Source organism: Anastrepha ludens, chromosome 4 (assembly GCF_028408465.1).
Source record: "Anastrepha ludens isolate Willacy chromosome 4, idAnaLude1.1, whole genome shotgun sequence".
Taxonomy (NCBI): domain Eukaryota; kingdom Metazoa; phylum Arthropoda; class Insecta; order Diptera; family Tephritidae; genus Anastrepha; species Anastrepha ludens.
In genome coordinates, this window is record NC_071500.1 from 90,891,127 (window position 1) to 90,905,282 (window position 14,156).

At 35.9% G+C, this 14,156-nt stretch overlaps 1 protein-coding gene across 1 annotated transcript; it reads left to right on the forward strand.

The window, feature by feature from the left end:
* The first annotated feature begins 498 nt into the window (after positions 1-498).
* On the forward strand, positions 499-1,870 carry LOC128862054 (enhancer of split malpha protein). The gene has a single exon (XM_054100455.1). It carries the CDS (start codon positions 629-631, stop codon positions 1,205-1,207), a length of 579 nt encoding a protein of 192 aa, XP_053956430.1. The 5' UTR covers positions 499-628; the 3' UTR covers positions 1,208-1,870.
* Positions 1,871-14,156: the final 12,286 nt, after the last annotated feature.

Sequence of the window (14,156 nt, forward strand, 5' to 3'; positions counted from 1 at the left end):
CAGGACTGCGTAAGCAAAAAAGCAAAAAATAGGCAAAATAAGAAAACCTTTTTTTCTTTTATTTGATTTTTTTTTTTTTTTTTTTTCTTAACAAAGCATGCAACGAGTTTCTCACGCTCCTCCATGCCCAAGGCAAGTACAGTGCGTTTCGCAAAGGACCTGTCTGCAGGTATCTCTCAAATCACTAACGATCCCTAATCTTTCTTATTTGTCGATCCTTGCGAGAGCATTCACGTGCACGTGCAGCACACAAAAGACACACAGCTCATCAATGCCTGTGCTCGCAACGCACTGTTGGTAAAGTATCCCATTGCACCACCATCATCACAATGTTGACTGATGCTTGGGAATTTTTCTTGGCGTGCACCTGCCGCTCGTATGGCGACGCTGATTGGCTGAGATGCTGTACACACACAAGCGGCCGCTCTCATTTTTTAACACCTCAATGCAGCAGTAGAAACTATAAGAAGTTGCGTATGAGGGTTGAGAGATAACATTCACGCTGGGACAGGCCAAGTGGCAACAACTACGAGCAACTTCAGCAATTCGAAGAAATCTAAACGCTACTAAAAAATTTGTAATTTTTCGTGGTTCAATTAAATTAATCGAAATTCAGTTATCAATCGAAATGTCTGCTGCTATCGCAAACAACTCAATGTGCAATGATTGCAACAACAACAACAGCAAGAAGAATAGCAGCTATTTGATGGCCGCCAAACAGTCACTGCTACAACACAGCTCCAATACACACACTTCACTGCTACAGCACTGGTCCGATGTGCAACAGAAATCAAAAGTTTCACCATCGCGTCGCCTAAAGAATCTGCTGAAGCCACTGCTGGGACGCATCTTCCAGTCGCGCGCCAAACGTCATCAAAATCGCAACTCCTACATTGCCGCCTCACCCAACGGCGAACGGGATGCAGATTTTGAGTGGCTCAGCCATGAAATGGACAATCGCGCCAACGAAGATCTCGAGCAGCGGCTGGTCGAAGAGTTGGAAATGTGTGATAGTGACGCGGCACTTGTCGTCTACAATGAGAATGGCACGCCTCGCTTGCAAACGGTGGACAAGGATGAGATTTATGTGCCGGTGCATTTTGCGCGCACCAACGCCGGCACCTTCTTCTGGACTTCGCTACAACGTCAGACAATGGAACCATACAAAATACAATGGAACTTTATGGATCGCTGGGCGCAGGCATAGAAGCGGGGTGGGAATTGTGATGTGTTGTGTGTGACACTGAAATTGTAGGGCGAATTTTGTGTTAGACAAAAAAAAGGGAATCTTCAACGGAACACACGGCTGCTGGGGGCGCATGCGCTCCAGCATTGGGTAATGCAAGGTTTGGTTACTGCGACCTTGCTAGGGACTAGGGAGATCAAAGGTAGGGAAAATATTGGTGAAAACACTATGAAATGCTACCAAGAAATATCACTATTTTTCGCAAGAAAAAAGTTGACTATTTCACGTTTTTGTTAGGAAATAAAAAACAGACAATTTTGTAATTTTTTTATTTGGAAAAAAATGTATTTAAAATTTGTTGCACGTACATAAGAGCTCCTGATTGTACAAAAACGCTGGAGATGAAGTCTGAATATATTGATTATTTTATATTAAAATTGAGAACACAAAGGCATGTTAAAAAATATTTTTAACCAAAATGAAATTATCTAAGCATATCAATAAAATACTCATTTTAAAGCAAGAAAGAGACTCATTATTTATTTTATATAGCGAAAGTTGTGAAAAGTACGGAACTGAAAATGTTAAAAAATTTAAGATATTAAAAAATGAAATTTTAAGCAAAAAAAAACACAACTTATTTCAAAAATGTTAATAAAAAACTTAACATAACAAACCCAAATATACTTGCGTTTTATTTTACTAATATATATTTTTTGTTTTAACTTTTAGCAAAGAGCATTCGAAAAATCACCGAAAAACATAAAAAAAAAATTATTTTGAAATGAATATTTTAAAAGAAAAAGCAGAATAAAAGCAAAATTATTTTAAAAATTTAAATAAAAAAATAATTATGAAACATCCAAACTTACTTCCACTTTATTTAACTAAATTTTCTGTCTTAACCTATAGCAAAGAGCATTTGAAAAAAATCTAAAGCCATAAAAAAACTTATTTTTAAAGAAAGAGCGAATTATGGTAGATACATTTTATAAAAATCTCATTATGAAAAACTCAAATGAGCATAAAATAAAGTTATTTCAAGAGAAAAAACAATTTGTTCAATACATAAAAAATTTAAAAACATAAAAAAATGTATTTTAAAACAAAAACCTACCATGAAACATATAGAATTAAAAAGGTAAAATAAAAGCACAGGTATTAAAAAAACTTTATTTTCAGAGACAAAAAATATTTTAAAAATTGCAATAAAAAATCATTATGAAAAATCTAAACTTACTTCCATTTTATTTAATTAAATTTTTATCCTCAACTTATTTGCTATTTTAGTTGAAAAAACTTTGAAAAACATAAAACAACTAATTTTGAAGAGAAAATTGTTTTTTTATAAAAGTCTCATTATCAAATACTCAAATTTATAAAAAATAAAATTACTTCAAGAGAAAAAAAAAATTATACAATATAAAATATTTTAAAATAAAAACAAATTATTTTCAAACAAAAAACTAAAAGCAGACAAAATATTGATTGAAAAAGTGGTACAAAAGCAAAATTTACGGGAAATTTGAAATTAAGGGAAGGTGATTGGAATTGAAGCAAAGGGAAGGTGATTGGAAGATACGATATCGAAATCTATACCGACGGTCCTAAGATGAACTGTGGTGTGGGAGCTGGATTCCATTCGGAGCCGCTCAACCTATCCTATGAGAAATAAAACACAATAAAAGTATACATTGCTTCGCACTATCATGCTTTAGCTGAAAGAAGATGGAAGCAACTAACTACATGTGTTACAACAAAAAACACATGGCCGTCATACAAAATCAAAAGGAAGAATGATCTGTTAGGATGGCCAAACATCTCACGCATCACTGCAACCCTTACAGGAAAGTAGGGGATCATGCAGCTAGACTCAATGTACCCTTCAATCCTATCTGCAGGAGCTGTCAAGCGGAAGGTGCGAAGGAAAGTTTTTTCCTCTACTTATGTGAATGTCCAGGGTTAGTTAGGGCACGACTCCGCTCCTTTGGTAAGCCTTTCCTGCAGCAAATTAATGAGATCTCAGCCATCGAGATAAAGAATTTGCTGCTATACTTGGACCTAAATGGATTTGACTTAGAACAAAAACAAAAAAAAAAAAAAAACATCATTATACAAGAACGGTGGTAGTAAAACGGTGCTGGCCACTAATTAGGATTATTTCAGTGGAAACAACAACAACAACAAAAACTGCTTATTTAAAAAAACTTCATTAAAATGATTATTAAAAGAAAACTCAAGGTCGCTCCACTTTTTGTTTAATCAAAAATTGAAAGCGTGAAAAATATATAATTAAAGAAATAAAATACAAATAAAAGCATTAAAAAAAGAGTTTGAAAGAAAAAGACATACATACATACATGAATGGATGTTTCCTTTTTTTCAATTTCTGTGGAAAATGCGCAATATTTTTTGTTTAAGAAACATGAAAAATGCAGAATAAAATTAAATACAAATGTATAAAAAAAACTATTTTAAAACAAAAATTAATTTGTTTTTCTGTTTGTTTCAAAGAAGAATTATTTGAAAATTTCCAATAAAAAACGCATGGAGAACCACAAATACAAATACAATATACTTTTATTTTTTGTTTAATAACAATTTTGGACTAAACTCATACGAAAAAATACTTAAAACTTATTTACAAAATTACCCCATAAGCCAAAAACTTTAAGTACAGTAAAATTACAGAATTAAATCAAACAAGAAATTATTAACAAAGATATTAAAAAAAAGAGGTTGTCTGTAAAGTCGGTTTACTGACGATAGTTTAACGTGATAACGTCATAAGAAAATACTGATTGAATGGTTGCATTTTTCAAAAGAAAATTTAAATTTTATTTGTTTGATAGATATTTTGTATGGATATAGAGAATGAGTTAACATAACATAACATAACATAACATAACATAACATAACATAACATAACATAACATAACATAACATAACATAACATAACATAACATAATATAACATAACATAACATAACATAACATAACATAACATAACATAACATAACATAACATAACATAACATAACATAACACTTTGGTGACCGGTGACGAGTTAACTCGTCATTGCACTTGCATTATCTATTTCACTTTTTGACACCCAGGGCGATATAGAATATTGCAAACACTTGGCGTATCGGGTTTAGTCGTGTCCGCTCTATAACAAAAAAATTACTTTTCTTAGTATTTCGATTTCTATCACAATTTGAGTAAAATTTCAAGAATTTCAACCATGACGGAACGTATCGGCGAAGAACTTTTTAATGAATTATACACGGATAGTTTATCTGATTGTCCGAGTGATTTCGAAATAAATTGTAGTGATTCCGAAAGTGATGAATCTGACATTATACCACCAAAACGACAAAAAAGAAATGCTATAAAATCCGATAGTGAAAGTGAATTTGAAGATTGGAATGAAAATGACTTTACACCTTCTTTGGAGGATTATTCAAACATTTCGGGTGTAACCGTTGAATTAAGTGACACACCGAGCATTAGTGAAGTAACGGATTTATTTTTTGATAACGACTTTTTTCATTTAGTTGTTTCTCAAACAAATTTATATCACTTCCAAACGAAAGAATTGCATAAAAATTCTGTTAAAACTTTACCATGGACAGAAGTTACAACAAACGATATGAAGAAGTTTCTTGGGTTATTGATATTGATGGGGCAAACTAAAAAAGCTTATTGGAGAGATTACTGGTCAACGGACCCTTTGGTTGAAGCACCAATATTCCTTAAAACTATGAGCAGGATGAGGTTCGAACAAATCCTTACATTTTTCCATCTCAGTGATAATGTACAAAATGCACCTAGTAAAGACAGACTTTGTAAAATTAGACCTCTACTGGATTACCTTATTCCAAAAATTCAATCTATGTATACACCGAAACAGCAATTATCACTTGACGAAGCAATGATACCATGGAGAGGACGTCTCAGCTTCAAAACATATAATCCGGCAAAGATTACAAAATACGGTATTTTACTGAGAATGGTTTGTGAAAGTGAGTCTTTGTACATTTGCAACTTTCAAATTTATTCGGGTGGAGGACAAAAACTACAGGAAACTATATTATCAGTCTTGCAGCCGTATTTTGGTTTTTGGCATCATGTATATCAAGACAACTACTACAACAACGTTTCTGCAGCTGCTATATTATTAGAAAAGAAAATACTTGTATGTGGCACCATACGAGAGAACCGTGGCTTGCCAAAGATACTAATAGAAAAGTCCAAGAATCTTCAGAGAGGGCAAATGACTTTTGTACGGAAAGGACCCATTCTTCTTATCACATGGAAAGATAAAAGGTGCCCATGATATCAACTATTCATGATGCGTCTATGATATCAACTGAAAAGCGGAATAAAAATTATACAAATGATAAAGTGAAACCTTCGTGCATAATACAATACAATAAACACATGAAAGGAGTTGACCGTGCAGACCAGTATTTGGCGAACAGCAGTATTTATCGAAAAAGTATAAAGTGGTACAAAAAGGCAGCATTCTTTTTAATCAATTGTATTTTGTTTAATGCATTCATAATTTACTCTAAAAAGTCGCAAAATAAAGTAAGATACAAAAAATTTCTACTAGAAGTAGCTAGAAAATGGATTTCTGTAGATTCAAATGAATGCAGCACACCACCTGGCAGTTCTTCTCGTACTTCTAAAAGGGCTCCTTACAAAGATCCACCTTCCAGGCTTTCAGGAAAACTAAGCGAGCACGTTTTAGAACAAATAGTCACTGGCGTAAAAACAAATCCAACTAGAAGGTGTAGAGTATGCTCTTCAAAAGGAAAGCGCAGCGAAACGAGATATATCTGCAAAACCTGTTGTGTACCATTACACGCAGGCGATTGCCATACAGTTTATCATACCAAAAAAAATTTATATAAAAAGTATATCCAAAGTTTAATTTCATTTCATTCAGTATAAATAAAATTTATTGGAGTTTATTTAGAATGTTTTATTTTCATATTCAATTACAAAAAAATAGGCGGTGCCATGGCATAGTTTCTGTGTAAAATTGCCGGTCAGCAAAGTGATAACATAACATAACATAACATAACATAACATAACATAACATAACATAACATAACATAACATAACATAACATAACATAATATAACATAACATAACATAACATAACATAACATAACATAACATAACATAACATAACATAACATAACATAACATAACATAACATAACATAACATAACATAACATAACATAACATAACATAACATAACATAACATAACATAACATAACATAACATAACATAACATAACATAACATAAAATAACATAACATAACATAACATAACATAACATAACATAACATAACATAACATAACATAACATAACATAACATAACAAATTACCCCGTATTAAAGCACTTATCAACAGCTTTCATTTAACACCCATATTGTACATACACAACCAAAGGTTACCCGGGTCCACGTTTTGACCTATATCTCGAGACCCCAGTCACGGAGCGGCATGAACAATACTCTGTACTAAAGCATTCACCAACAGCTTTCATTTGATACCCATATTGTACATACACGTCCGAAGGTTACCCGGGTCCACGTTTTGACCTATATCTTGAGACCCTATCTACCAATAGGTATTCAAACTATACGGAAATCATCTTCAATACCTACTTAACAATGTGTGTAAGTTTGATTTAATTCGGTTCAAAGACACGGCGGGTCCACGTTTTGGCATATATTTCGAGACCCTAGTCATCAATAGGTATGAAAATTACCCCGTATTAAAGCACTTATCAACAGCTTTCATTTGATATCCATATTGTACAAACACATTCTAGGGTCCACGTTTTGGTCTCTATCTCGAGACCCTAGTCACGGAGCGGATGGAAATACTCTGAACTAAAGCATTCACCAACAGCTTCCATTTGATACCCATATTGTACATACACATCCGAAGGTTACCCGGGTCCACGTTTTGACCTATATCTCGAGACCCTGTCTACCAATAGGTATCCAAACTATACGGAAACCATCTTCAATACCTCCTTAACAATGTGTGTAAGTTTGGTTTAATTCGGTGCAAAGACACGGCGGGTCCACGTTTTGGCATATATTTCCAGACCCTAGTCATCAATAGGTATGAAAATTACCCCCTATTAAAGCACTTATCAACAGCTTTCATTTGATACCCATATTGTACATACACAGCCAAAGGTTACCTGGGTCCATGTTTTGACCTATATCTCGAGACCCCAGTTACGGAGCGGCATGGAAAATACTCTGTACTAAAGCATTCACCAACAGCTTCAATTTGATACCCATATTGTACATACACATCCGAAGGTTACCCGGGCCCACGTTTTGACCTATATCTCGAGCCCTATTTCCAAAATAAAATATAATCCGTGTTACTCGTGGAGGATGTAGCTTTCGAATGGTGAAAGAATTTGCAGTTCATTCAATGCAATGAGCAAGGTAACTACATATGAGCAAGGTAACACTAATGAGCAAGGTAACACTAATGAGCAAGGTAACGACACATTTTTTCGTGCGTGCAGCCTGTTAAATCGAACTATAAGACGTTATCACGTCAAAATAAGTTTAAAGAAAAACACAAATTATTTAAAAATTTCAACATAAAAAATCATTTCGAAAAACTTGAATACCCTTTCTTTTTATTAGCTGAATTTTTTCCTAAGCTTATAGTAGAAAAAATTAAAATAAGCCATTGAAAAATATATTAAAATAATAAACAATGCTTTGTAGAAACAAAAAAGAGGTTGTCTGTAAAGTCGGTTTACTGACGATAGTTTAACGTGATAACGTCATAAGAAAATACTGATTGAATGGTTGCATTTTTCAAAAGAAAATTTTAATTTTATGTGTTTGATAGATATTTTGTATGGATATAGAGAATGAGTTAACATTAACATAACATAATATAACATAATAGGACTATGAATAAGTTCGTTTCGGTTTTACAACAGATGGCGTAACTTGATTATTATTCCATCGATCCACATTTCCAAACATTCATTGGAGAGCTACTGTCGTAAGGCACAAACGTCAGTATAAGTTTTTTATTTGAAGCGTAAACAACAATATTTTTACCACACTTGAAAATGTCGAATTTCGTGCCAAATAATGTGTTTTTGCGGGGAATTCTTCTTCATTATTTTAATATGAAGAAAAAAGCAGCCGAAAGTCATCGTATCTTGGTGGAAGTTTATGGTGAGCATGCTCTATCTGAGCGAACGTGCCAGAAGTGGTTTGCACGCTTTAAAAGTGGTGATTTTGGCTTGGAAGACGAAGAACGCGAGGGTGCGCCGCCAAAGTTCATGGATACCGAATTGGAGGAATTGCTCGATCAAGATCCGGCTCAAACGCAAGAAGAGGTTGCAAAAACTTTGGGAGTTGATCAATCAACCATTTCCAAACGTTTAAAAGCCATGGGAATGATCCGAAAGGTAGGCCATTGGGTGCCGTATGAATTGAAGCCAAGAGACGTTGAACGCCGTTTTATGGCATGCGAACAACTGCTTCAACGGCACAAAAGAAAGGGTTTTTTGCATCGAATTGTGACTGGCGATGAAAAGTGGGTCCATTACGACAATCCAAAACGTCGGGCAACGTATGGATACCCTGGCCATGCTTCAACATCGACGTCGGCGCAGAATATTCATGGCCTGAAGGTTATGCTGTGTATCTGGTGGGACCAGCTGGGTGTTGTGTATTATGAGCTACTGAAACCGAATGAAACGATTACGGGGGATGTCTACCGACGACAATTGATGCGTTTGAGCCGAGCACTGCGAGAAAAACGGCCGCAATACGCCGATAGACACGACAAAGTTATTTTGCAACATGACAATGCTCGGCCACATGTTGCACAAGTGGTCAAAACATACTTAGAAACGCTCAAATGGGATGTCCTACCCCACCCGCCGTATAGTCCAGACCTTGCGCCATCCGATTACTATCTCTTCCGATCGATGCAACATGGCCTGGCTGACCAGCACTTCCGTAATTACGATGAAGTCAAAAAATGGATCGATTCGTGGATTGCGGCAAAACCGACCGAATTTTTCACAAAGGGAATCCGTGAATTGCCAGAAAGATGGGAAAAAGTAGTAGTAAGCGATGGACAATATTTTGAATATTAAATTTGTAACCATTTTACGTCAATAAAGTTTCAAATTTCGAAAAAAAACCGCACGAACTTATTCATAGTCCTATTATATTAACATAACATAACATAACATAACATAACATAACATAACATAACATAACATAACATAACCATATCACAAATTGGTCAGTGAATGTTGAGGCCATTCAAAATTCAGATCACAGCGCAATAACTTTTAAAATCGAAAACAGCTCCAGCGTTACTGCTGCAAAAAGTACATCAACCTATCTATACAACAATAAGACAGCCAACTGGAAGAAGTTCGAAGAAGTTTTAGATGAGCAGCTCAACATAAAAGATATTTTAAATGTAGACCTTGCCAATTGTACCGCATATGATCTGGACAATACTGTAGAATCTCTTACTGGAATTATCAAGAAGGCGTGCTCAATATCTATGAAAATTCGAGGACGTGGCAAAGCAGCAAATCCATGGTGGAATAATGAACTCGAGGATCTTAAGAAAAAGTGCATCCAACTTCATCATAAGCTAAACAACTCAAAAAATACTCAAATTTCGACAGCAGTTGCTATGCAACATTCCAATGCTAAACGCACATATGCCGCTGCACTAAAGAAGGCATCAACTGAGCACTTCCGAGAATTCTGCGCACAACAAGGCAAAGAAAATGTCTGGTCACTGACAAATCGATTAATTAAGGATGCACCATTACATCGACCTCCAATGACGCTTCAATATAGCGGACTATACTCTGACACCAGCGCCGGCACAGCTGAAGCTCTCCTGCAACATTTCTTTCCTGACGACACCGTTGACTCTACGCGTGAACACCTCCACCGTCGCAATAGAAACAAACATTACCTTAACACACCCAAGGATGAACCATTCACTGAAGAAGAAGTACTCGAAGCGTTAGTAACCATGAATCCAAATAGAGCCCCAGGTTTAGATAACCTAACCTCAGACATATGCTTGGCTTTTACAAAGAAATATTCCAAATTTCTCACAGCTCTCTATAATGCATGCCTCCGTGTGGGCTACTTTCCAAAAATTTGGAAAAAGGCTTACATTAAAATTTTACCAAAGCCAAACAAAGTTGAAACTAATGAGCTAGGATCTTACCGCCCCATAGGACTCCTTCCTGTGTTCGGAAAGCTGTTAGAGAAACTCTTTACCAAACGCCTTATATATCATGCTGAATCGAATCAACTATGGTCTCCAAAACAATATGGTTTCAAAGAGCAGACCTCAACTTTGGATGCTTTGCGTAACGCAATTGAAACTATTGAGAAGGAGAAGCGTAAAAAGCGGCAGGTAATTTGTGTATCTCTAGACATTAAAGGTGCGTTTGATCACGCTTGGTGGCCGGCGCTCTTAAATCAGCTAGAACGAATGCAAACTCCGTCTAATATTTACAGGCTTATTATAAGCTATCTTACAGATCGCAGCGCTTCACTAAACTACGCCGACGCCACTGCAACAAAAGCAACAACTAGAGGCTGTATCCAAGGGTCTGCATGTGGTCCAATTTTTTGGAACATTATCATAGATGAGCTTCTTTCTATGCCGCTGCCTGAAGGGTGTGAAATTCAGGCCTTTGCAGATGACATCCTCTTAATAGTCAGCGCCAAAACTGCAAAAGAACTGCAACTTTAAGCTAATGATGCTTTGCGCCTAATATATAATTGGGGAAAGAATGTGAAGTTGACTTTTAGCGACACCAAGACATATGCTATGGCATTTAAAAGTAATGCTAAACAAGCTGAACTATTTTTAAATGGCAATCGACTTATCTTCGTCAAAGAAATTAAGTACCTGGGTATAGTAATAGATGATCGACTGAGATTCACCAACCACGCTAAGTACGTTGTCGATAAAGCTCAGCGAGTATATAAAAACTTATGCCGATATGTTAGACCCACATGGGGTGTACACGCAGACAACGTTATCACAATCTATAAGCATGTTGTGGAGCCAACTATAACTTACGCTGCAAGTATATGGGGCAAAGCTATACAGTTTAATTATATTCGCCGTCTTCTTCGCTCGTTCCAAAGAACTTTCGCTATACGAGCAATCAGAGGCTTTCACACAGTTTCGGCTAATTCGGCTCTGGCGCTTGCAGGTTTCACACCGCTGCATCTGAAGATAAAAGAAACTATGCAAATCGAAAGTGTCAAATTATCCGGAGTATATGATGAAACACTAAACGTCATGCTTGAACAACGCACTACACCAAAAAATCAACTACATCCTTCCGAGCGTCAGTCTATACGTTTTGAAAGTATAGCATCACAACAGGAAGCTGACAATACTATGGATGCAAATGCGACCCACATCTATACCGATGGAAGCAAGTTAGAAACAGGCGCTTGTGGATCAGCTTTTGTCGTTCATAAACAAGATGACGACTGGACGTCACGTAAATTTAAATTACATGACACATGCACTGTCTTCCAGGCTGAAGCTCTAGCAATTGACACTGCACTTAAATGGGCTCAGAATGAATTGAAAACTGAAAAGCTAGTCATATATAGCGACAGTCGCTCTTGTTTGGAAGCTATCCAAAATCGGAGCAACCCCAATCCTTTAATTGCATCAATTCATCAGCACCTGTACCTTCTTCGCCAGCGACACAGAATTGACTTTTACTGGGTCAAATCGCACATCGGTATTGAAGGAAACGAGCGTGCAGATGAACAGGCAAAAGAAGCAGCAAATCAAGGAGTCGATCCAGTATATACTGCATTTCCCTTAAGCTATGCTATACGGCAAATACGTTCTCAAATATTCGAGTCATGGCAGCAGGAGTATGCCGACGATACCACTGGCTCCATTACAAAGATTTTCTTTCCAATTCTTGAAGATGCGCAACTATACCGACAACTCTTTGGGATATCATTTGAATTGACACAGCTCTTTACTGGCCATGGTTTCAACAAGGCATACTTAAAGCGATTCAAAATCATTGACGAAGACTGGTGCCCGTGTGACCAACTCACTGTGCAGAGTATGCATCATCTTTTGCACGACTGCCCACGCTTTCACAGTGCACGACAGAGACACGAAACATTCTGTGCACAATATGATATTCCAGCATTCAACATAAAACAAATTGCAAAATATCCTAGTTTGATAACATCATTTAATGAATTTGTCAAAAAAATAATTGATAATTTAAAAAACTTCAATGCTTCAAACATTCCTACCTAATGTCTTAATCATAATAGTAATATAGTAGAATAACCATCTAACTGCTTGTATCCAATCGCAGGCATTTTATTTCAGTTAGTTTTGTTAAACTATAAAATATTTATGTAATTGAAAATACTTGTAATCTATCTGAATGTTATACTGCACATATGTATGAAAATATTTGCTCTAGAAAACAAACTAATTGAAATAATAAATTACTCGAAACGCAGTAAGCGCGTAGAGCCCAAGGAAAAAAAAAAACATAACATAACATAACATAACATAACATAACATAACATAACATAACATAACATAACATAGCATAACATAACATATCATAAAGCATTCACCAACAGCTTTCATTTGATACCCATATTGTACATACACGTCCGAAGGTTACCCGGGTCCACGTTTTGACCTATATCTCGAGACCCTATCTACCAATAGGTATTCAAACTATACGGAAATCATCTTCAATACCTACTTAACAATGTGTGTAAGTTTGGTTTAATTCGGTTCAAAGACACGGCGGGTCCACGTTTTGGCATATATTTCGAGACCCTAGTCATCAATAGATATGAAAATTACCTCGTATTAAAGCACTTATCAACAGCTTTCATTTGATATCCATATTGTACAAACACATTCTAGGGTCCACGTTTTGGTCTCTATCTCGAGACCCTAGTCACGGAGCGGATGGAAATACTCTGAACTAAAGCATTCACCAACAGCTTCCATTTGATACCCATATTGTACATACACATCCGAAGGTTACCCGGGTCCACGTTTTGACCTATATCTCGAGACCCTATCTACCAATAGGTATCCAAACTATACGGAAACCATCTTCAATACCTCCTTAACAATGTGTGTAAGTTTGGTTTAATTCGGTGCAAAGACACGGCGGGTCCACGTTTTGGCATATATTTCCAGACCCTAGTCATAAATAGGTATGAAAATTACCCCGTATTAAAGCACTTATCAACAGCTTTCATTTGATACCCATATTGTACATACACAACCAAAGGTTACCCGGGTCCACGTTTTGTTCTATATCTCGAGACCCCAGTCACGGAGCGGCATGAAAAATACTCTGTACTAAAACATTCACCAACAGCTTCAATTTGATATCCATATTGTACAAACACATTCTAGGGTCCACGTTTTGGTCTCTATTTCGAAACCCTAGTCACGGAGCGGCATGAAAAATACTCTGGACTAAAGCATTCACCAACAGCTTCCATTTGATACCCATATTGTACATACACATCCGAAGGTTACCCGGGTCCACGTTTTGACCTATATCTCGAGCCCTATTTCCAAAATAAAATATAATCCATGTTACTCGTGGATGATGTAGCTTTCGAATGGTGAAAGAATTTTTAAAATCGGTCCAGTAGTTTTGAGCCTATTCATTACAAACAAACAAAGTTTTCCTCTTGATAATATTAGTATAGACAACATATCTTATAAGGTATATGGTAAATATTAAAATACATTTTTTCCTTCATATATAATAAAAAAATTAATAATTATAACATTAAAACAACAGGTATTATTAACAAACTTGGTTTTATTTTAAATTCTTCAAGTGAATCAAATTAATAATAA